The sequence below is a fragment of the Papio anubis genome, chromosome 10 (assembly GCF_008728515.1).
Source record: "Papio anubis isolate 15944 chromosome 10, Panubis1.0, whole genome shotgun sequence".
Taxonomy (NCBI): domain Eukaryota; kingdom Metazoa; phylum Chordata; class Mammalia; order Primates; family Cercopithecidae; genus Papio; species Papio anubis.
Genome location: NC_044985.1, coordinates 58,246,854 through 58,271,775, shown reverse-complemented (window position 1 = coordinate 58,271,775; position 24,922 = coordinate 58,246,854). Strand labels below are relative to the sequence as shown.

The window sequence follows — 24,922 nt, the reverse complement described above, 5'->3', positions numbered from 1 at the left end:
TTAAAGAGATGGGAAGTATGGGAGAAAACCTGCTACTCTTTAATTATATGGATAAAGTAAAAAAAGTTTCCTTTCCCTTTCCTTCAGTTAAATAATGACAGGTAGGCAGGTCATTCAGCTCACCTTCATTTTCTCACTATTAAAAGGGTCTTGGATGTCTATGAATTTGTATTAATTTTAAAATTAAATGTGCATAATAGTGGATTAAAAAATAATTTTATTTCATAGCAACCTTTATTTCTCTAGCAGTACTCTTGCAGTAAAAATTGTGTCCAAGCTCCTAGCCAGTCTTAATGACGTTAGAGATGCTTCAAAATGTCTTCTTTGAAAAGCACCTTTCCTACTCCCTGCCAAAATAAATCACCTCCTTATCTAAAATAACTATAAAAGAAACATTTCTAGGTTCAGCAGAGACTTAAACTGACATTTACCATTAAGAAGACAACCTAATCAGACGTCGCTGAAGTAAATTGTTTTCAATGATGATTGAGAAAAGAGCAGTACATTCTGAGAAATGAGGGATTCTGTATATGGCAAGCGTGTGCTCTACATTCAGCGCAAATGGAGACTAACAATGCATAAGAACCAACTGGGTGAGGCTGCTGATTTGCTAATCAAGCTGTTTTCCTCTTCTCTGCCTTTTGCTTCCTCTGGAGTCCAGCTGCCTTTTCTGTTTCCCCTCTTGTATCCATGGCCTCATTGCTCTGAGCGAGGCCCTTCAGCTTGGAGAGAGGAAGAGTAGCAATAATAGAAACGAACCTTTCTGCAAAGGTATTGAAAGTTTCTAAAATGGCCAGACCACATGGTGGGGGGAAGGGACGGTAGAGCTGTTGCACAGTGACTCGCGACATAAAATAGAAACTCCAGGCAACTGCAGCTGTGAAAAGATTGTGTTAAAGAAACAGGATGACTGTGGTTTACTGTGAACATCAATTTTCCTGTTGAGCATTTTTTACAGGAAGTTGAAGAACAAAGCCAAATTCATCTTAATTAGTTCTAATGGTTTTCAGATCTTAAATACATCCAGCTAAGTTTGCATCATGGAGGAGTCTCTAAAGAATAGAATCAAGAATAGTTGAGTAGGAATCCCAAAACGACATGCTTTTTAAAATTCACCATCTTAGCAGCAATTTGAGTTTGCTCGATGATTTTATTTTTGCAGGGTGACTTGGAGTGGATTCACTGTCTTTGTAATGAATGCCCTTGCAGTTATTTTTTATGGTTGTAATAACTCAATATGAATTTAAAAACCTTTTCTCAGGAAAACACTTTTGCGTTACATGTATCATCAATTTTGTTCTGTTAATATTTTTTGGTCAAACAATTGTGTGCATGTATATGTGTGACACAGAGAGAGAAAGGGAAGGGGAGAGAGGGCTGTACATGTACTTATAAGCTGGAAGGACATGTATCAAAATAACAAAGAGTTACCTCTGGTTATGACCCCCAACCCTTTTTCACCTAAAAATTAATTATTATTCAGTGCTTCCTTTAGTGGTTAAATACAACTTCAGTACTTTTTTTTCATCTTTGTATATTTTTGTATTCTCTACAATACAAAAGGAGAAAAAGAAATCTTGAAGAAAACAACAACAAACAAAAAACTAACCTGAAGAAGCCAAAAGCACTCAAGAAATACATAGATGAAAATGAGTTAAGAGCATTATATATAAAGTAAAATATAAATGAATCCAGGCATGGTGGCTCATGCCTGTTATCATAACACTTTGAGAGGCTGATGTGGGTGGATCACTTGAGGCCAGGAGTTCCAGACCAGCCTGGCCAACATGGTGAAACCCCATCTCTACCAAAAATTAGCCAAGTGTGGTGGCACGAGCCTGTAGTCCCAGCTACTTGGGAGGCTGAGGCAGGAGAATTGTTGGAACCCAGGAGGTGGAGGTTGCAGTGAGCCAAGACCGCACCACTGCACTCCAGCCTGGGCAACAGAGCCAGACTCTGTCTCAAAAAATAAATAAATAAATAAATAAATGTAAATAAAAATAGAAAATAATGAGGGCAAGAGAGCAGTTGGATTTTTTAATCTGTCCAGTTATATTATTTCTGATACTCTCCCCCACCCCCAGCAAATAAAATATTCCTCTATCGATTCAATCTTTTGGGGGAAAAAAGCTTAATTTTCCACCATTCATTTTAGGTATGATAGTATTTAAGGGTTACTTTTAGCAACATTTATAGAGCAAAATGCTTTATATTTTTGAATAGTCCAAATTAATGATAAACGTAATTGGATAAAGCTGCTTCTCATCTTCTCTAATGGAACCCCTGCCCACGTGGGATTAGAGACCAGCCTTTGGAGGACTGTCAACTGTGTTCACTGGGGGACTATTAGGAATCACTCCCCACCTCATGTCATTCTGTAGTGTGGGCCCTAGGCAGTGCAATCTAGAATGAATTTTAAGTTGGCTATGAAACTAAGAAACAGTTTATTTAAATAACTACCCCATTTTCTTGATCCCAAGGAAGGCAATCATTTTACATTCAGGGATGATTCTGCTTTCCTAGATGAGCACATTGAAGAAGAAACCATGAGTTTCCTGGGGCACGTCTGGACCAAACTGTGAGCTGTGGTTGACCTCTAGTTGGCCATGCCATTGGGGAGAATGTGTCCCCTGTACTGGTGGGGAGTGGGCCAAGCAGTTCTCTTTCTCTCACAGTGCTCCTTGCATGTTTAACAAGTGGGTCCAGGCTGCAAGATGCCCTGGCTGATCTGGGATCAGTGAATGTTGTCTAAATGTGAGTGTTAAATATTAATTTGCTAGGACTGCCATAATAAAATACCACAGCTTCAGTAGATCAAATAACAGAAATTTGTTTTCTCCCAGCTCTGGAAGCTGGAAGTCCAAGATCAAGATGTAGGCAGGTATGGTGTCTTCTGAAGCCTTTCTCCTTGGTTTGCAGATGGCCACCTTCTCACTGCGTCTTTACTTGAAGACTTTCCTCTGTGTGAGCACATGCCTGATGTCTTTTCCTCTTTGTATGAGGACACCAGTCAAACTGGATTAAGATCTCACCCGTTTTAGCCTAATCACCTCTTTAAAGACCCTATCTCCAAATACAGTTGCCTTCTGAGGTCCTGAGGGTTGGAAATTCAGCATATCAGTTTGCAGGGGACATAGTTCAGACCATAATACTGTATGTGAAAACAAAAGCCTTTTCTATCCTTTGGGTTTTCTTTGTGTACGTAGGAGTCAACACACCACGTAAAGATTTTAGAAAGTCTGGCTTTTCTCTCTATCATGAAAGTTACTTAAACATTGAAATTATTCTTAAAAAGAAATTAATTGTGAAAAGTGTGTCTTCTTTAAAGTTCATTGCCTGGGTTGGGTTGGGAGAGCAAGGCCCAGCAAGTGGGGAGGCATGTGATCCGACACTGCCGAGACTCCAACTAGTTTGGGAAGCCGGACACGGGCACAGCAGATTCTGACGCAGGAGATGACTGACCACACTGGGGAAACTGCTGCTGAGTCCTTTCCCTTCTTCTCAGGCCTCTCCTGCACCCGAGTCAGCTGCCTTTCCTGCCGTGCTCCCATCTCCAAGGGAAGAACCAAATGCTGGGAAGCCCAGTCATCAGTCGGCCTCATTCCCGCCGAGGCAGATCCACCCACAGCCACTGAGCAAAGCTGCAGCCCCTCAGACTAGCCTCCAGGTCCATCCCTCCTCTGCCAGGCACTCAGCAGCTTGTACCAGCAGGACCCATCCTCACCCTCCAAAGGACAGATCTCAGCCCTGTCCACTGACAGCTTTGCTCCCCCAGGCCACGCTGAAAGCCTTGCACACACCATTTCATTTAATCTGCTCAGCAACTTCCCATTTAACAGATGAGAAAAACAGATTCCCATCTGAATCTGCCAGGTGGCAGAGCAAGGATTCAGAACCAAATTTGCCTGACCAAGGTCTCATGTTCTCCCTTTTTCATTCTATAAACCCACTGGTGAAGCCCAAAAGACTCCTTTTTTTAATTTAATTTAATTTATTTAATTTAATTTAATTTTAGAGATAAAGGGCTCGTTTTGTAGCCCAAGCTGGTCTTAAACTTCTGGGCTGAAGCAGTCCTTCCACCTTGACCTCCCAAAGTGTTGGGATTACAGGTATAAGTCACCACTCACAGTCCCAAAGGGCCCCTTTTGTGTCTGTGTTTAAATGCATAAAATAAAATACAGAGAATTACAAAGGAAACTACTTTATTAAAATATGTACTTCTTTATTAATGGTTTAAACAACAAGATTTAGCAACAGATTTAAACGTTGCCAGAATGTTGAAAATTGTTGATGTGTAGTTGTAATATGATGTGAAAATATCATGTGAAAACTATTGGTGAAAGAATATCAGATACTGTGGTTTGTGGCCTACATTCATAATCAAAGGAAATGCTACATTTCAGTTAGTGCTTAGTAGAAATAATATGTGCTTTTTTTTCATCCAAGTTTATGAACCCTTGAATTCTATCTACAGACTCTGGGTGTGAGGATCCAGGCAGGAATGCTGGTCTGTTAAGATCCGTGCTCTAGGGCCAAGGCCTTCAGTAAGATCTGGCTCTGGCTCTGATGTGGGCTGTCAAGTCCATGAGAGGAGGGAAGCCCTCCTATCCCAAGGCCTTGGGGTTCTACTTCTCTGGGGAAGTTGGAGGCTGCCAGGAAAGTAAGTCCCAGTATGTAACACTAGCAAGCCCCTCTGAAATAGGGCTGACTCTTTTACCTGGATTTCACAGTGCACTGGGGTGATGCTGGGAGCCCTTCCAGTGGCAAGCACTTGGCTTGTGTGATACACAGTTCTTTCACTGCATATATATTTAGTAAGAACCCTACTTTGTGCCAGGTATTGGCAAGACCCCGTGGAGTCCATAGGCTGGTGGAAAGACAGCCAAGAAGTGGGCCTGGCGTGGCCGGTGGGCCCAGTGTTGGGGCACATGAGCTTAGTCTTCTTTGATCTAGGGGCTGAGTGAGGTGGCAGTACTGGAGTCGGGTTTCTCACACACTTCCCTTGAGGCCCCAGCCTGGAGAAGTCCAGACCATGCCCAGCAGATGTTCAGCTAAAAAGGAGGAGAGAGGACATGGCAGCCTCCCTCTTCTGTGTTACCACTGAGATTGGAAAGGGACAGTTAATCTGGAGGGGACTGAGAGATGGGGCCAGGGAAAGCAAGCCGTGCAAACAGAAGTCTACAGAGGAGAAGAAAGAGCACTTAGTTCTGCACCACCCTCTAAAAAGCGAGAGCGCTCACTCATAGACCCTCTCCCCACTGTCCGTCTGAAGTGGCCAGGAAGGAAAGACTGCAATACCTCAGACCCTTTAATAGCATCTTGCTCCCTGAACCTTGGTTTTGCCGCTAATTTCTGCAATCTGGCCTTGGCCCTGGCCCCAGCCATGACTGTTGCTGTTTCTCCCACACCAGCCCTCTGGACCATGAAGTTAGCACAGCCCTCCCTGAAGTTGTCATCCAGAAGTTAATATACAAGTCAGTAAGTGCACAGACATTACTAAAACAGCAGCAACAGAGAATTGTAAAATAATTAAGGAGGTCTTTCAGGGTGGCAGCCCCTGAAAGGGTCCCCCATTCCACAGTCTGGCCCCTAAGCTGTGCAGGACAGAAGTTCAATTGATCTCTGCTATGAGAGCTGAACTCATGACAACCACACCCCTAAGAGGTTCCTGTTAGTTGACCAGAATATCCACTCCTTCCTAGATAGTAAGATCACAGGATGACGGAAAATTAGTTAGTGAACATGGAATCAGACAAAATAGGCTTGAGGGATTTTTCATCGACCAAGCACATGGATGCACTGTTCCCAGAGCCCATCTCTTGGGCCCACCAGTCAGACCAGGCTATCCCCCTTCCTTGGTAAGTCTTTCCCAGCTCTGGTCATACCACTGATTTGGCTCCAGCTTTTTTTGCAGTAGTCAGGCCTAAATTCAGTTTCAGATCCCCGTCATTCCTCCTGGAGGAGACGTCTGACTCCAAGGCCTCTGAATGTGCCACTGGAGATGCCTCTTGACAGAGGACGCCCTAACACAGGCACCCAGTCCTGCTCACAGTGCCCACGTGGCCCTATGGGTGACTAATTGGTGTCATGCCAGAAAGAGCAATTTAAGAAACATACTTTAAAAGAATCCTTGCCTGAGACACTCTCTTACTGAAAACAGATTCCAGCCTAGTTAACAGGTGAGCTGTGGCACTAATTTGCCTGCCTGAAAGTGCTTATTAGATCATTAAAACGGCAGTGAGTGAGGCAGTGTTATCCAGCAGAAGAGCAGGAACCAAAAGGACATGACTGAATGAATTGCTTCAGGGTATTTTAGGGAGTGACTTAATTTCTCTGAGTCTATCAAATGAGCACAGCTATGCTGGCTTCTGGTGTCTTAGGAGTCAGAGACCATGCAAGGATAGAGCCCTGGATCCAGCGGATTCTCCATACATGAGAGCTGCTGTTGCTGCTGTGGAATTTAAAATTTTCATTTTCTAGACAGCCCACTTTGAATGGGACTTTTGCGAACTGTCTTAATTCTTGTTTCCCGGCGGCTGTGACAAGTCCAGCAGTGTCTGTTTTAGCTTCTCCAGTCCATTTCTGTTCGCAGAAAGCAAGCCATCTAGCATTATCTCAATAGAAAGTATTTGTTTAGGTTTCAGTTTTCCACATTAACTTGTAGTGGTGGAACTAAATGAATATTTTAAATTCTAAGAAATTGTTTTCTGCAATTAAGAGACTATTGAGAGTTTAAAAAGCCTGGCACAGTGGCTCACACCTGTAATCCCAGCACTATGGGAAGCTAAGGCAAGAGGATCGCATGAGGCCAGGAGTTCAAGACTAGCCTGAGCAACATAGCAAGACCCCATCACAACAGAAATAAAAGATAAAAATAAATACTGGGCACGGTGGCATATGCCTGCAGTCCTAGCTAAGCTACTCAGGAGGTTGAGGCAGGAGGATTGCTTAGGCCCATCAGTTTGAGGCATAGTAAGCTATGATTTTGCCACTGCACTCCAGCCTGGGTGACAGAGCAAGACCTCATCTCAAAAAAATTAGTAAATAAAATTTAAAAATTTTTAAAAAGAAACATAATTCTGCAGTTTAAAATTTGGGACACATGTCCTGTGGAAATAATGTTATTCAGGTGGCTGGTGTCCCAGACTGCCCACTGGTTTCAGGCTCGAACTCTACAGTTGGGCTTTAGTGCATATGAATCACCCAGGGATCTTGTTAAAATGCTGAAACGAATTCAGTTGGGGGCAAAAGGGACTGGGAGTTGACATTTCTAACAGCTCCTGGGTGATGCCCACGCTGCCCATCCAGGACCAGTTTGTGTAGCAAGGATGGAGCGGGAGAAGCTGGCATTACTTAGGGATGAGAACAGTGGGTGAGGCGTTGTCCTAGACAGGGCAGAGGGAGCAGGGGTTCTAGTGAGGCGAAGGAACAGGACTGGAAGGATTGGAGGAAATGGGGAGAGGGCTCCTGACTGGTGTAACTCCCCAGGCACTTCCTGGGCACTTCCTGGCCATCGTCTCTCCTGGCCCTGGTGTTTGCCAGGCTGCCCTCTCCGCCCTGCCCCCTAACCCACCTGGGGTCCCTAAACTCTCCTACCCAGCTACGGAATCTGGCCTTCCCTTTGTTCTCAGAGCAAGCACACTCTGCAGAAAGGCTCTTCTTTCTTATTTTCTTTGTATATAATTTTTTTACCCAAACAAAGGTAAGACAGTCTCTTGTAAATGAAGTGCATTTCTAGTAAACAGCCTGGGAGTCCTAGGTCTGACTTCTCGTTCCCCCTCTGTTTGTGCTTAGATCCTCTGAGGAAATGCTAAGGAGCACAGAGATAGGGATGGCTGGTCTTTGAGTGCTCCAAACATAAGGTTGACCCCCACACGTCCACCCCGATTTACCTGCTGCTCCCCGCTTTCCACCTTACATTCTCCGTGTCCTCTCCCTGGAGGACTAGGAACTTTGAGGGCAGGACTAGAAGTAGATTCATCTTCATATTCCTGCAGTACACACACAGACTTGGGCGAATGTCAGGAAGAATGGGAGGAGAAAGCCAGAGGGGTGGGAGAGCAAGAAAGGATTGTCATGGAAATTAGTGAGCAGGAGAAGCCACTTGAAGTGAATTTGTTTTCAGTCAAACTTGGCCAGGATATATCCACATCCGAGCAGTTGTGTGAGACTTTCCTGCTTAACCAGGCCCACCTGGGTGGGTCATGGCCTGCTGTGGTGGGTGGGGGAATGGAGCCAAGTAAGGCACTGGATGTGGCCTCCATTCTCTCCGAGCACCTCGGCTCGGAAGCCTCTCTGCCGGGATCCTTCCAGAACAGTAACGTTTTAGCAGTGAGGTGTAAAGGTAAGGCCATCTCTTTTAAGAGTTGAGCTAGGTGGAGCTGTCACTTTGGTGGGAAAGTGAAGGCAGATTAGGACAGTATTACTAAGATCACATCTAATACATGATCGCATTCTTGTTTTTCCAGATTTATCAGCAAGACTGTTGAACGCATAACTGCCCAAGATGCCCGTCCCTCCCCCTCCAGCACCCCCGCCGCCCCCGACGTTTGCACTGGTGAGTGTCTCCTCGCTTTCTATGCAATCACTTTCTATGCATAAAGCAAGCCAAATGAAGCCAAAACCTGGCACGCATGTGTTTGTATTAAATGTGTTTGCATTCTGGCTTACATGTGATACAACAGGCTTTCCTTGTGCCCAGAGTAAGCCAAACCCTGAAACCCAGCAAATACAAACAACATGAAGGGTTTTATTTGTTTAAGGTCTCATGTGATGGATAGTACAAGGGTGGAATGTGGCTGATTAGGTGTTTTCTGCCGCATCTGTGCAGGGAAATGTGCTGGCCTGAGATAGGGTTTGCAGGAGCAATTCTGAGTGTGCACTGTTCTCATTCAGATGAACTCAATGTCTGGCCTTTAACTTCTGGGCTGGACAGTCTAGAAACCCAGGTCTCTGCCTGCGGTGCATTCCATTAAAGTGTCTTCCAGTCTCACTCCTTTCTTTTTTTCTGCCTTTTCCCCTCTTTTTCCCAATCTGTTTTTGACAAATATCTCACCCCACCACCTCTCCCACACACATTCACATCCTCCTTTAAATCTATACTTGCATTTAGGCATTTAGATGTTTATTTCCCGAAAGAATTTCTTCACTGGATTAATCCTGGTCTTTTTTTTTTTTTTTTTTTTTTTTGAGTCTCGCTCTTTCGCCCAGGCTGGAGTGCAGTGGCATGATCTCGGCTCACCGCAACCTCCGCCTCCCATTCAAGTGATTCTCCTGCCTCAGCTTCCCAAGTAGCTGGGACTACAGGCACGCACCACCATGCCCAGCCAATTTTTGTATTTTTAGTGTAGACGGGGTTTCACCATGTTGGCCAGGCTTGTCTTGAACTCCTGACCTCAGTTGATCCACCTACCTCAGCCTCCCAAAGTGCTGGGATTACAGGTGTGAGCCACTGTGCCTGGCTCATCCTGCTCCTTTGATAGACCTCTTTGGGGAAGTTAGTGTGCCCTCTTCCAGGAATTTGGCAACCCTCCACTTGGTCATATGGAAAGGCCCCAAGATAAACTCTGTTACAAAGCCCTCTCCAGCTTGTGAAGCCTTCACTGAGGAGGAGCCTCACACTGATGGTTCCTTCATTTTCACCATTTTCACATGGGGAAACTGAGGCTTGGAGAGAAAGTTTCTTGCCCCAGGTTTCCATGAGACGCATTTATATAACTCATCTGAGGATGATACCTAGTGAGAAGAACTGCCCATTAATTAGCTTATTGTTACTCAGAGTGTGGCCTTCCAACTACTTTTTAAAGAGTCCCCAAAGTGATGAGGACAAAAATTGAAAGTAAGCATTTAGAAGCATTTCTAGCAATTTGACAGTAGTTTTCTGTCTGTTTCTAAGATTGGATGTTGTGTGTCTTTTTTAAAAAACTAATTCGTTTTTCTAATAATTCATTGTTATTTTACAAAAGTGTCAGTTGCTGATGAAAATAGTTTTCAAAAGACTGGTCCTCGGCCAGGCGTGCACTGTGGAAGGATAACTTGAGCCCAGGAGTTCGAAACCAGCCTGGGCAACATGGCAAGACCCCCATATCTACAAAAAAATTTTTTTAATTAGCCAGCCAGACATGGTGGTGCATGCTTGTAGTCCCAGCTATGCTGGAGGCAGAGATGGGAGGATTGTTTGAGCCCAGGAGGTCAAGACTGCAGTGAGCTGTCATTGCACTACTGCACTCCAGCCTGGGTGATAGAGCAAGACTATGTCTCAAAAACAAAACAAAACAAAAACAAAACGCTGGTCCTTCACATGGATAAGTTTGAGAACCTCTAATCTGGCTAACATAGCAGGATTCATTTATCCATATTTCCCCAAAAGTATGGGTTATAGTGAACTGACTTAATAAAAAATATTAAATAAATAACACAGGTGGTATGAGAAGATGACAAAAATCATGAATCTTATACCAGAATGCTTGAAGTTTGGAAAACCTTGTTTATCTTATCAACTCATTTCTATCTGTTATTACCTAATTCAAAGCAAGACTGTGGATAAATAGAATATAGAGATGAAGAAAGGGAAAAGGTGGGTTGGTGGCCATCATAGACCACTGCCTTTGTGAAACAACATAATTAAGGGCCCTGAACACGAGAGAAGTTAGCACCCAGGGAGGTCAGCTGTCAAAATAAATTTTAAGGTAGAACAGGAGGCTACTGAAGGTTGCTAACCCAAAACTGTTCAGAGATCCACTGTGACACATCACTTAACCTCTCTAGGCCTCAGAGTTTTTTCATCCTTAAAATGAAGACAGCAGGTAATGTTAAGAGCTCTTTCCAGGACATCCAAAGTATGTTAAGTTGAAAACAAACAAGTTTCAGAACAATAGAGGAGAATCCCATTAGCAAAAGCAAACTGTGTTTGCAGAGAGCATTTCTGGAAGGACAGCAGAGAAACTTTTGACAGGCTTGCTTCAGCAGTATGTTGGGGCTGATGGGGATGAGCATTTTGGAGCCCATATTTACCCTTCTGTCAGCTTGTAGGGAAGGCTCTTGACTGCCAGGGTTTGAATCCCAGCTCCTCCTCAACTAACTAGGTGACCGGGGCAAATGATTTAAACTCCCTGTACTTCAGTTTCCTTGTCTGTAAAATTGAAGTAACTCACAGGGTTGATAAGGGCTAAATGAAGTAATACACATAAGGTGCTGAAAACAGTGCCTGGCACAGAGTAAAAGCTATATATGTTAATGATTATTATCATAAGCAAGTAATACTTTATCATTTAGTTATTTCAAGATGCTTCCAACTTTACCGTATTTTACAGTAATTCTGTTTACACAGTATAATTCCAATTACACAGTAATTCTGGTTAGCCCGCTTCAGGGTTTTTCTGAGTTCTTCCTTTGCCTCTAACTCTGCTAATAAAAGGCTGAGTTAGACCAGGAGCAGTAGCACGCGCCTGTAATCCCAACTACTCAGGAGGCTGAGGCAGGAGGATCACTTGAGCCCAAGAGTTTGAGGCTGTAGTGCATGATGATCACACCTGTGAATAGCCACTGCACTCCAGCCTAGGCAACATAATGAGATTCTGTTTCTAAAAAAAAAAAATTGTTTTTTAAAGGCTGGGTAAGGTATTGAGCCATACATTTCCCCAGCTTTTCCTCCTGTGGCCCTAACTGGCAAATCTGAAATCATATCCCCATCAGAAGGGCTGGGGCCAGCCTAGAAAGGACCTGTGGGTTTGGGGCAGCCAGACTCTCCCTGGGACAGACAAGACCTAGCCAGTTTCCAAATGTGAAAGACACAGGCACACAGGCAGGTGCCTACATCTAAGTCCTTTTGCTGGACACTCCCTGAAGGAGCAAGATCCCAATTTCATAGTAGGTGGGGATCTTTCATAGGAATTCTGGAAATACAAGAAAAGAATCAAACATGTTAAAGTAGCACTTGTATCCATTCTGGATACAATTTCCATGAGCTAAGCTTTCATCAGAATTAAACATCAGAAACACCTCATGCCAACGGGACATGAGGGAACTTTTGAAGTAATGAAAATATTATATATCTTGATTGTGATGGTGGTTTCACAACTGTATATATTTGTCAAAACTCACAGAACTGTAACTAAAAAGGGTAATTTCACTATATGTAAATTACACCTTAATAAATCTGACTTAAAAAGAAAAAAAGCATCTTTGGCAATATACACAGTGGGAATTATTTTCTAGAATTTTAGTGGGTTTAAAAAACATACAGCTGACTCTTTTTGCTAGAGACAGTTTTTCCCTTGCACTGGGTTAGTTCTAAAAGATGGGAAAAGGAAGTTATTCTTCAGGGTACCCTCTAGTGAATGAAGCCTGGTAATGTCCTGCAGAACCCTCCCAGACTTAAACTTCTTTTCTCGTGTCTAGTCATCTCACTCTAACCTGGCCCTGTTAGTTTCAGTCAGATTGTGGTCTGAATTTTCAGAGACTTTAATCAAGGACTGACTCTTCCTCCCTTAAAAATGAACATAATTTATTGCTGCATCTGCTTCCAAATGTCTGGATCTTAAAAAGAATGATATGGGTTCTAAAACTTGTTGAGAATTTACAACCTGTCACCAAGAACCTTAATAACAAGCTTCCCGTACCCAACCTTTCCCAGCCAAGTGTTACAATACATGATTTTAACCCAAGAGATGACTACTTGTTTGTATGGCTTCCTTTCAGGCCAATACAGAGAAGCCTACCTTGAATAAGACAGAGCAGGCTGGGAGAAATGCTCTCCTTTCTGATATCAGCAAAGGGAAGAAACTAAAGAAGACAGTCACCAATGACAGAAGTGCACCAATATTGGACAGTAAGTAAAAACTATTTTCCATGAAGAGGAACAGTTTACGGCCTAATAATCAACCCTACCCTCACCCCTCAATTTTTTTTTTTTTTTTTCGGTTAACAACAGCTGCAAAGCTAGCAAAATAAGGGACTGTATCACTCCCTGTAGGCCGCAGCTTTGGCTTGGGTTCCCTTTTAATACTGCAAGAAGCTAGTATAATAATTCTTTGTCCAAGACATACACAGCAGCAATTCTCTGCATTATTCACAACACTTTCTGGAGATTAACCCATTGCTCCTGGCACCGCAGATGAGGAGGCAGCATAAAATATGGAAAGAGCCCTAGCCTTGGAATCAAAAGCTGTGGGTTCAAGACCTGGCACATCCATCCTGTACCATCTCCAAGCCTTGTTGTCTTCATTTTAAAGTGGAGATGATAATACATGTTCTATTGACCTCACAAGTTTGTCATGAGCTTCAAATGAGATAATGCCTGTAAAATGTTTTGTTGTCTGGAAAGTGTAATTCAAGTGTAAGATACAATTATTAGGAGCTTAGAGAGAAAGGAAATGAGGTCACAACTTCGCTTATCTACCCACCTAAGTCTGAGGTACTTTCTGGAACAAGGCTACTTATTAACATTTACAACAAGACAAAAAATAATCCATGACTAGAATTCTACTGGCAATTAATAAGTAGATCTTAAGGCTGTCTCCTCACATTTCTAGACCCTTCCTTTGCCTGCCAGATGTCCCCAAGATTCATCCTAGACTACAGATCCCATTTGGACGCAACAGGAAATAGACTGACCTTCCAAAATCACCAGATGGAGCTTTGTCAACAAGTGAATAATGAGGCAGAATATTTGCAAAGTAGAGGATTAGAAGTGCTTCAGGGAACTTCCTGGGAGAAATGCCTAATGAGTAGAGAAGGAAGAAGAAGGATCAGAGTTGGGTGGACTACTGGTTTGGGAAGAAAAAGGAAAAGTGAAAGACCTAGATAAGGCCTTTGAATGTTGTTCTGTTACTGGGCAAAGTGGTGCGAGTGAGAATGCACTGCTTTCAAAAAGGAACTATGGCCGGGCACAGTGGCTCACACCTGTAATTCCAGCACTTTTAGAGGCTGAGGCAGGTGGATCACTTGAGGTCAGGAGTTTAAGACCAGCCTGGACAACATGGTAAAAACCTGTCTGTACAAAAAATACAAAAATTAGCCGGGTTTGGTGGCACATGCCTGTAGTCCCAGCTACTTGGGAGGCTGAGGCACAAAAATCACTTGAACCCAGGAGGTGGAGGTTATAGTGAGCTGAGATTGTGCCACTGCACTCCAGCCTGGACAACAGAGCAAGACGCTGTCTCCAAAAAAAAAAAAGGATCTAAGGTACTTAACTCTTGACACAGTCTGACTTGTAAGTCAAAATGCCCACAAAAAGAATGTGGTTATAATATAATCCCTCTAATCAGCCCTCCAATAGCCATCTGAATCATGGTCCCTGGTATGAGGCCAGAGGAGCTGCTGGCCTCTAAGACAGAGGCCTGTGGTTCTCCTCACTACAAGAGGGAGCCTAGGGCTCTGTTGAAGGAGACTGGACAGTCTAGACCTATTCCTGAATCCACTAGTGGAAACCTTGAAGAATCGTATTCTCTAATGTTCACTTCTCTCATTTAATGGAAATAGTGTTAGTCCTTCTCTCTTCCATGATGTTTAATAATGTGCTTTCCTTGATGGAAGGAAGATACAGTCCAGTGCAGGCCCTTGTTCATGCACGTAACTGGACACCTATACTGCTGTCACAAGCTCTTTGCAAGCAACAGTATTTATCCATGGTTTTGTATCTGTTTGCATGTGAAACTTCCCTGCGCTGTATGTCAAAATACATACAACCATGGTTATGTGTGATAGCTCCCAAACTCAGCCTGTCCTACAGTTTAATTACTGAAAAAATAATCTGGAAGCAGTTAACTATCCTCAGCTTTAGCTTCTCTTTCTGTAAGATGGACAGATGTTGCAGGTTAAGAACACTAATGAGCGGGGAGCAGTGGCTCACACCTGTAATCCCAGCACTCCGGTAGACCGAGGCAAGCCAATCACCTGAGGCTGGGAGTTCAAGACCAGCCTGACCAACATGGAGAAACCCCATCTCTATTAAAAATACAAAATTAGCCAGGCGTGGTGGCACATGCCTGTAATCCCAGCTATTTGGAAGGCTGAGGCGGAGAATCGCTTGAACCCAGGAGGCAGAGGTTGTGGTGAGCCAAGATCGTGCCATTGTACTCCAGCCTGGGCAACAAGAGCGAAACTCCATCTCAAAAAAAAAAAAAAAAAAAAAAAAAAAGGAACACTAATGGATGATGTCTGATACTGCAGGAGTCCCTCTAAAGTTTCAGTACCATGTAAATATGTCCTGTGAAGTGCAGTATTCCAAAATGTGTCATTCATCAATGAATAGTGTTTGAATGACAAGGGCAATGTTAATATTATTACCAAAATTTTAAAATTTTATATGGAAACAATTTTGCATACACTTCTAGAAATTGTTAGTCTTATATGTTTTATCCTGTTAGGTGAAGTAATTCTTGTCAGTTATTATCAGATTATTTCTTCCATAGCAGAGCTACCATAAGCATCCCAGAAAGCGCTGCATCTAGAAAAGATACAGAGCTAACACAAATTTATGATAAACCTAATCCAGAAAAAAAGGAAATAAAAATGAATAAAAGTGGAACTCAGAAAGCAGATAAAATAAGAGATTCAAAGCATATTTTCTAAAATTAAAGTAGTACAATAAAGTTATCTGCTAAAATGTTTTAAGATATTAAAGAAAGTACTTTTCTAAGAAAAGCATACATTTATTCAAGAAACCTCAGTGAGCAAGGGAAAAGATAAAAACTTTATTAAATTACTTTCTCTCCAAAAAGCTTTGGAGCCAGATTGTTTTATTAGCAAATTCTTTCAGATTTTAAGAAAAGCTAATCCAAATGCTGTATAAATCATTCCCCAACATGTTAGAGATGGAAAGCTATCTAATAATTATAATGAAATTGGCATGATCCTAATGTCAAAACTTGACAAAGGCAGTACATACAAAAAAGAGAGCTATACATTAGTGGTTTTCAACTAAGGGTGATTTTTGCATTCCAGGGGATATGTGGCAATGTCTGAAGACATTTTTAGTCATTACTTTGGGGGTCAGGGAGGGCTGCTACTGACATCTAGTGGGTAGACACCAGGGATGCTGTAAACATTCTGTAAAGAACAGGACAGGACAGCCACCCACAAAAAAGAATTATCTGACCCAAAATGTTTATAATTAAGAAACCCTATTATGGACCACTTACCATCATAGATAAGAGAACACTAAAATACCAAAAAACAAATCTAAATCAATCAGATGTTACAAGAACAATTCACCAACACCAGGGTTTATCCCCCTTTTTTTTTTTTCGGAGACAGGGTCTTGTCTTGTCACCCAGGCTGGAGTAACGGTATGAACACAGTTCACTGCATCCTTGACCTCCCAAGCTGAAGGGATCCTCCTACCTCAGCCTCCTAACTAGCTGGGACCACAGGCATGCACCACCACATCTGGCTCATTTTTTGTAGAGATGGAAATCTCACCATATTGCTCAGGCTGGTCCTGAACTCGAGCTCAAGCAATCCACCCACCTTGGCCTCCCAAAGTGTTGGGATTACAGGCGTGAGCCATTGCACCCGGCCTATCCCATTTTAATGTTAGAAAGTCATCATATCAAACTAAAAAGACTATAAAAAGTCTCAGTAGATCTTGAATAGGCATTTGATAAAATTTCATGCTATAAGAAATTCTTGTAAACCTAAAATAGAAGGATCCATCAACTGAATATTTAGAAAGGGACAAAACCTATTTCAAACCAGTAATTCATATTAACTTTGAAACATCAGAGGGATTCTCATTAATATCAGAACATGATTGCCTTTAGAAACGTTAATAATTTACATTGTTATGGAAATTTACTCATCAAAGTAATTACTTATATAAAACAGAAATAAGACATACAATTCTTAGAGAAGAGGAGGCTTTAAACCATTACTATTTGAAGACTACATGCATACTAGAAAATGCAAGATAATACATTTTTAGGAAATTTTAATTTAGAAAATATAGCAAAGTGGCTTATTAGGTATTAAATACAATTTGCTGGTGCCAAAAATAACCAATTACAAAATATAACAGGAAAAACATCCCTTTCACAATTTCAGCAAACAAAAATACATTTGAAGTAACCCCAACAAAAAGCATGTGTAATGTAAATCATGAAAACTAAAAAACTTTGCCAAAAAATCCAGAAGACATGAATAAACGAGAAAATATACCACATCTCCAAATGGAAAGTCTAAATATCGTAAAAGTATCAGTTCTCCCAGATTAGTTTGTAGATTTCATATACTATTTATCAAAGACTCAACATAGTTTTTTGGGAAGAGGACTTTAAATAATGTTTAAGCTCTTAAACACAAACATGCATACATACATAAATTAAGAGATAATTTTATAAAGAGGGTATAAGCATGGCTTAAACACAACTAATTTGCACTTCTTTGGACAAATACCATTGCATTAGTATCAGTTTTCTATACCTTTCAGAGTGATAAAATCCTGTGGCTTAAAGACAATGGGAAGTAACCCGGAAAACTAGATGGAATACTCAGTAATCTTTCTGTTTGTTTATTTGCCTCCCATCAAAATCTTTCACAATTTTTTGCAGATAAATTCAAAATAAAACAAGATCTTTATACCCTCACAAATTGCAAAGAATGTTTAAATTACTAAAGCCTACAATTGGGCTTCATGATACTAAAAAATTAATAGCAATCTAAAAGGCCATCAAATGAGTAGTTAAATAAATTTTAATGTAATACATTAATGTTCTGCAATACAATACAATCCTTTAAACTCATGTTTTCAAAGAGTATGACACAAGAAGTGCTAACAAAGTGTTAAGTGAAAAAAGCAGGCTTAATACTGCATAGTGAATTTGTTCTTAATTTTAAGAAAAAACACATAAAATGAAAAATACTGCCAGGAAAAAGTATAACTCAATAATGGATATTTGCTTAGTGTTTTTTCTTTGTTTATTTGCTGGAGTGCAGTGGTGCAGTCATAGTTCACTGCAGCCTCGGTGGGTTCAAGTGATCCTCACACCTCAGCCTCTTAAGTAGCTGGGACTACAGGTGTGCACCACCATGCCTGGCGACATTTTTTTGTTGTTGTTTATTTTCATAGAGATGAGGTCTCACTTTGTTGCCCAGGGTGGTCTCAAACTCCTGGGGCCCAAGCTGTCCTCCAGTCTCAGCCTCCCAAAGTGCTGGTATTATAGGTGTGAGCCACTGTGCCCAGCCTGGATATTTGTATATTTGTGAAATTATGAGATATTTTATTTTTTTGTCTTTTTAACTCTTTCGTTTCTTCTCACCTTTTATGGCATCTCCTCCTCCCTTGGGACCCTCTTTCTTTGAAGATCCTTTTTATTGAGACAGGGTCTCACTCTGTTGCCCAGGCTGGAGTACAGTGGCACAGTCTTGGCTCCCTACAGCCTTGACCTCCCTGGCACAAACAATCCTCCCACCTCAACCTCCCAAAGTGCTGAGATTACAGGTGTGAGCCACTGCAACCAGCCTGAAGATTTTTCTATTTGCCAAACCTTAGGATACGGAACAAATAGATATTGACCCATGTGGCAGCCAGTCAAGTGGGGAGTGTGGGAACAAATCATCCTTTATTTTCGTTTCTTCCACCACTGGGCCTGGGACTGCCTGGAGCGGGCAGTTCTGACTGAGCTGAGGGAACTCTTAAAATCCTGCATTTTAATGAAGAAATCCCAGTTGTCCACTGGCGGCCCAGAGCCGGCCAGCTCCCTGTTGTACTGTTGTTTTATGGTTTACCTGGGCCAGACCAGGGGGCATACTCTGGCGGGTGTTTCTTCTTCTGCAGAACCTAAAGGAGCTGGTGCTGGAAGTGGTGGTGGTGGCTTTGGTGGAGGCGGCGGATTTGGCGGAGGAGGTGGTGGCGGAGGCGGTGGAAGTTTTGGAGGGGGCGGACCTCCAGGTCTGGGAGGACTGTTCCAGGCTGGAATGCCGAAGCTGAGATCCACGGCCAACAGGGATAATGGTAAGGAGAGTTTCCCTGTCTCTGAGTAACTGAAGACAAGACAGAGTTTGGCAGTTTGGAGGCTGGTCATAGCCCCTAAGGCTCTTCGCCCTTACTAAAATATTGTACATTGTTTGAAATATTACCACTGTTTTATAAGAGACTCAATTTAGGCTTTATTATTATTATTAACCAGGATCAGACAGCTACACAGAACTATGAAATTTTCACCCAGTGTCTTTGGGGGTAACCTGTACTTTTTTTTTTTTTACTTTTCTAAAGGGTTAGCTGGAGTGGGAAGAAAAGGGAGGAGCAAATAGAACTTGCTGGCCCTGGAAATCTGCCTGGTGACCTGACAGATTCAGCTTTCTTTGTGAGGTAGCCCAGCTGTCTAGTAGAGTAAATACTTGTGAGCCGCTTTTCATACACGATGGAGCACGTCTTGTGGAATATGATTACAAATCTCACTAAATCTGAAAAAGTGTTTTGCATGACAGACATTTGGTATTTCAGTGCCAGTGGTTCTCAGGAGTCTCTGCAGGAAGCCATGGACATGAGTCCTTCATGATTGTCTATGAACCTGATGGTAGAGAAAAGCTGAACTTGCTCATGAATGCCTAAATAAAAAACTTCACAGAGGCATGAGGCTCTCTCCCGACTACTACAGAAACTCAAGAAATTTTACCATAAAACTGCTTTTGTAATGTTGATCATGTTACAATAATTTTCTTTTTAAGACCTTTTATAAGATGTCGTCTGGGAAGGAATGAAATTCTCACATTTACATGAATATGGAATCACTGAATCCTCAGGGTTAGCCTACTATTTTATCACTGAATGGTCCAAATCTAGAGAGAAACTCAATTACATGAGAGGTTCTATCTTGCCAGACCACCATTTAAATTTGAATTTAAATTTATTTAAAACTCACCAAAAGGGTTTAAGGCAGCTGATAAATGTATACGTTTAGTACTTTAACAACAGGTGAAGAAATTAAGGCAAAAGACAAAGAAAAATAAAATAATAAAATGGGCCAGGCATGGTGGCTCGCACCTATAATCCCAGCACTTTGGGAGGTTGAGGCGGGCAGATGGCTGAAGCCCAAAAATTCAAGAACAGCCTGGGGAACGTGGCAAAATCCTGTCTCTACTAAAAAACACAAAAAATTAGTGGGCATGGGGGCTCTTGCCTGTAGTCCCAGCTACCCAGGAGGCTGAGGTGGGAGGATTGCCTGAACCCGGGAAGTTGAAGCTGCAGTGAGCCATGATCGCACCACTGCACTCCAGCCTGGGCAACAGAGGAGACCCTGTCTAAAAAAAAAAAAAAAAAAAGAAAGAAAAAGTTCTCTCTTAAGTTCATGATACTCCACTGTATACATCTGTCCAAATGCTTTTTTCCTATGCCTTAGACAAAATCGGAACCCCTTCTGTCCTGCAGGGCTCCTTGTGACTCACCCCTGTTGGCCATTCAGGCTCCGCTTCCCATGGATCTCTCCCATTCTCACTCTGCCTGGGGCTCTTTCCCACCTCAGGGCCTCTGCACCTGCAGGCCCCCTGCCTGAAGTGCTGGTCTTCCTCATCTTTCCATGGCCGACTCCTTCTTGTCAGGCCTCAGCTCACATGTCACATTCTCAGAAGAGCTGTCCCCAGCCACTCCACGTACCCTGGCCTCTCCAAGCACTCTTGATCTCATCAGCCTATTTTAGTGTCTTTTTAGTACATATAATTATCTGAAAGTATTTATTTCCTGGTTTATTGTTTATCTCCCCCCCACAAGAATGTAAACTACAGGAATGCAGAATCTTGTCTATTCTGTTTACTCCTCTGTCTCTGGTGTCTAGATTAATGGCAGGTGTATAGCAAGAGCTCAAAATTATTTGGTATGTTTATGAACTCATAATTGAAGGGTAGATTTTTTTTTTTTCCAGAATTACCTTGATTTCCAAGAGATTCTGGGATGGTGGTTTGAAATTTTCCATCTCTTTGGTTCCCCTTTAGTTTCTCTCTTGTTGAACCAGAGCAGTTATAGGATTGTTTTGTCCTGCCAATATTGAAGCAGAGGTTGACGTGGTAAGAAAAAAAAAGTTGTGTAGTTGCCTGCTTCTTTGTAGATGAATTCCATCCACTGGTGTCAACTCTTCCAATTAAACTCTATATGATGGTTTCTTTTTCCTTTCTTAGTTTTTTCTTATTGCAGTCATAACTCTTTCCTTATATTTTTCCCCTTATATTTTTCCACGTTTTCTTGGGCACTTCTCTTCAAAGGTACTAGATGAGCCCTCACATATGGAGATTTACATTGGGATAATTAATTTTTTCACCTAAAACAGCTGACTTATTTTCAAAACTGAGAGGTACAAGAGCTGGGGGACAGAGATGGTGATGGGGAAAAATGAAAATCATGATTCTACCAATGCCATCTTGTTCTTGTCCTCTCATAATGAATAGGCATCTCACCAGAACTCTCCCCCGCTTCATCCTGGCTCTTATCTATACATAATACTTTACATAGATCTTTCCAGACTCCTTTTGAAAGCTGATGGGCTGTAGAACTTGGGACTCGCAGGTAAATAGAGCTACGGTCGATTTTCTGCTCCCAGGAAGGACCACACACACAAAACCCAATTTATATAAATAATAGTTTCCTGTATTTTATAGCCCTCTGAGGAAGGGACTTCCAGTCACTGGGAACAGACTCTAGCTCTCTGATTTCTTTAGGGTTCCTGATTTCCTAACTGGATGTTTGTTTTCCTGTTTTTCAGATTCTGGAGGAAGCCGACCACCCATGTTGCCACCGGGAGGAAGATCCACATCTGCCAAACCCTTTTCACCCCCAAGTGGCCCAGGGAGGTTTCCTGTGCCTTCTCCAGGCCACAGAAGTGGTCCCCCAGAGCCTCAGAGGAACCGAATGCCGCCCCCAAGGCCCGACCTGGGCTCAAAGCCTGATAGCATCCCCCCTCCAGTACCTAGTACTCCAAGACCCATTCAATCAAGTCTGCACAACCGGGGGTCCCCACCAGTGCCCGGAGGCCCGAGGCAGCCCGGCCCCGGGCCCACTCCTCCCCCTTTCCCTGGAAACCGAGGCGCTGCTTTGGGAGGAGGCTCAATACGTCAGTCTCCCTTGAGCTCCTCCTCGCCCTTCTCCAACCGGCCTCCCCTGCCGCCTACGCCCAGCAGGGCCTTGGATGACAAACCCCCTCCGCCACCTCCTCCAGTAGGCAACAGGCCCTCCATCCACAGGGAAGCGGTTCCCCCTCCTCCTCCTCAGAACAACAAGCCTCCAGTGCCTTCCACTCCGCGGCCTTCCTCCTCCTCACAGGCCCCACCTCCGCCGCCACCTCCCAGCAGGCCCGGGCCGCCTCCCCTGCCTCCAAGTTCCAGCGGCAATGACGAAACCCCAAGACTCCCACAGCGGAATCTGTCCCTCACTTCGTCCACGCCCCCCTTACCTTCGCCAGGACGTTCAGGTCCTCTTCCTCCCCCGCCCAGCGAGAGACCCCCACCTCCAGTGAGGGACCCGCCAGGCCGATCAGGTATGACAAGACGTGGGGTGAGTCGCTTCCAAAACCCAGCCTGCCCAAATGTACCAATAATGCTGTCAGTCAAGATAGTCTTAACAAGAACAGGCATAAGTAAACTCTCAGACTGCTTTGTGCTTTTAAGTGGCACGCGACACATGTGATCGTGACCTCGTGTAAATCCCTGAGGAAAGTGGGACCAATATTTCTGTTGGTGTTTTAGCGATGAGGACACTGAGTAGCCAATACAGTTAAATTGTCACGAGCTAGTTAATAAAGAAGAGGCAAGAACTTTCGTCTTCCATCTCTAAAGTGTACTTGCCAGCCCACTACCCTGCCTCCCTAGAGAGAATTTCAGTGGTCTTACTTGGGAAAATAAGTCCCCACCTCCTGCAGGAGGGCTCCATTATTCCAACAAGAGGGGAAGATTTTCAAGAGCTAATGAACTTCTCCTGTACTTCTCTCTTCATTAGCCAGGCTTTGAGGCCATTTCCCTATTCATTAAAGACAAATGTTTAAAAAGTCCATTTTGCTCTTTGTTAACATCTCTGGTATATAAATCCCTTGGAGAATCAAATAAAGGTATAGACTATCTTTACAAAAATACTCAGGCATAAACTCAAAATCTGCATGCTGTCACATGGCTTGAAGAGCCTGCTGAAGCCCATCTGAGACCTTTCCAATGCGGTTGGAAAGGTTGAGAAACCTTGATCTGAGGGACAAACTTTCAGAGTATGAAAGAAAAACGCAAGGATTGCCTAGAGTTTGCCCTCTCCGAATTATAATAGGCATTTTTAGTAGAGTACACTCACTTGATGCGTTTTACAGTGGTTATGGATGAACTCGGTAGAACCACCCACTTTTCAAATTTAATCTCATCGTACAGACCTTATGTCTGGAAATGGGGCATTTTTTTCCTTTACGCAGAGATAAGAGACCTTTGACCCTGTGACCTCAGGAACCTCATAATCACCATTCTTTAAACTTGCTCACATACTGGAATCATCTACGGAGCTTTAAAAACCACGAATGCCTGGGTCCCTTCCCAGAGTCTCTGGTATAATTGGTCTGGGGTGCAGACTGGGAATCGGGATATTTAAAAGCTCCCTGGTGATTATAGTGTGCAGCAGAATGTGAGAACCACACCTTGAAACCATTGTGCCGTGGCCCTACCAAATGGATGAGTCAGCAGATTAAATCTTCCCCAAAATATGACAAGCATTGACATACAACATTTATTGTTTCTTTTGATCACGTAAGTCATACTTATTATTGAAATACTGAAAAATATAAAGAAAATTAAAATTATCTGTAATCCTTCTACCACCACCATCCAGAAATAATCATTGATAACATTTTTTTATTGTGTCCTTTCAGTCTTTTTAAAATGCATATATGTTTTTACAAACTTGGTATCACACTACATATATTGTTTGCTAATTTGCTTTTTATTTACTAGTATTTCATTAATGTTTAGTGATACGATTATTCTTCTACAGCCTGACTTTTAACAGCTACCTAATATTAAATCCTACAGATATACCTTGATTTATTTAACCAATCCCCTCCCCTGGTCATATGGGCCATCTCTAGATTTTTCCTGGTGCAGATAATGCAGTGATACATTTTTGTAGCAAAATATGTGTACACATCTCTGTATTTCCTTTGGATGAATTCCTGTAAGTGGAATATCTAGGTCAGTGAGTGTGCATAGTAAACTACGGATTTCATCGGTACTGGCAAATTGCCTTCCAGAAATTTCCTACCAATTTACATTCCCACAAGGAGCATATGAGAGTTCATCAAAGGCCCTGTGTATTCTGAGTCATTTGGCTTCAGTGTTACGGGAGTGGGCCTTGGAATCTGACAGATTTGGAGTCAGATCCTGGCTCCTCCACTCAGTCTTCTGATGAGCTTTTTAAGCTTCCAAAACCTCTGAGGCCTTGTCTCCTGTCCCTGTACCTCTCAGAGTTGTAAGAATTAAACGAGACAAGCATGGATAGTGGTTACCTTATTTCCTGGCATGTAGTTATATTCAATAAATGATCATTTCTGTTATTCCGCCAGTGGGAAATAGAAATCTGTTTTCTTTTCTATTGTGCCTGTCAGGATTCGGAGCAGGGAGCCATGAGGTTGAAGAGTTAGGAACATGAACAGGACCATTTACTTTAAAAAGAAAAAGAGATGAAGTTATATAGTACAGGGCCCCATAATATTGAAAGTCGAGTTTGCATGTAGTGACATTTGTGTGGTGGTATCACCAATGAAGTCAAACCCACAGCAAATGAGACACTTTTCCTCAATAAATCAACTCTTGCTGCCTGGGACTCCAGCAATGACAAGCAGATAGGGTAATAAATAACCACTCCTAGGTGAGGCACTGAAGACTCCTTGAGAGACCAATCAGGGCTGGACAGTGCCTCCCACCGCCATAAAATGTTGGAGCCAAGACTTTCTGTCAGGGATATCTGCAG

The 24,922-nt window shown here is 42.7% G+C and overlaps 1 protein-coding gene and 1 long non-coding RNA gene across 8 annotated transcripts in view; one reads left to right on the top strand and one right to left on the bottom strand.

Annotated features, from left to right (window-relative positions):
* WIPF1 (WAS/WASL interacting protein family member 1) overlaps positions 1-24,922 on the top strand; it is a 118,260-nt gene that overhangs the window by 83,391 nt on the left and 9,947 nt on the right. For all 7 annotated transcript variants that reach the window (XM_031651370.1, XM_031651371.1, XM_017946667.3 and 4 more), the window contains 4 exons: positions 8,469-8,557; positions 12,700-12,829; positions 18,776-18,952; positions 21,693-22,463. In XM_031651370.1, coding sequence (XP_031507230.1) covers positions 8,507-8,557; positions 12,700-12,829; positions 18,776-18,952; positions 21,693-22,463 — 1,129 coding nt within the window. In that variant the 5' untranslated portion in view covers positions 8,469-8,506. The remainder of the gene's footprint in view (positions 1-8,468; positions 8,558-12,699; positions 12,830-18,775; positions 18,953-21,692; positions 22,464-24,922) is intronic.
* Positions 18,896-23,359, bottom strand: LOC103876328. Its single transcript, XR_004176571.1, has 3 exons — positions 23,261-23,359; positions 20,865-20,971; positions 18,896-18,981 (listed from the first exon to the last, which is right to left on the bottom strand). It is a non-coding gene; the product is annotated as an uncharacterized LOC103876328 (long non-coding RNA).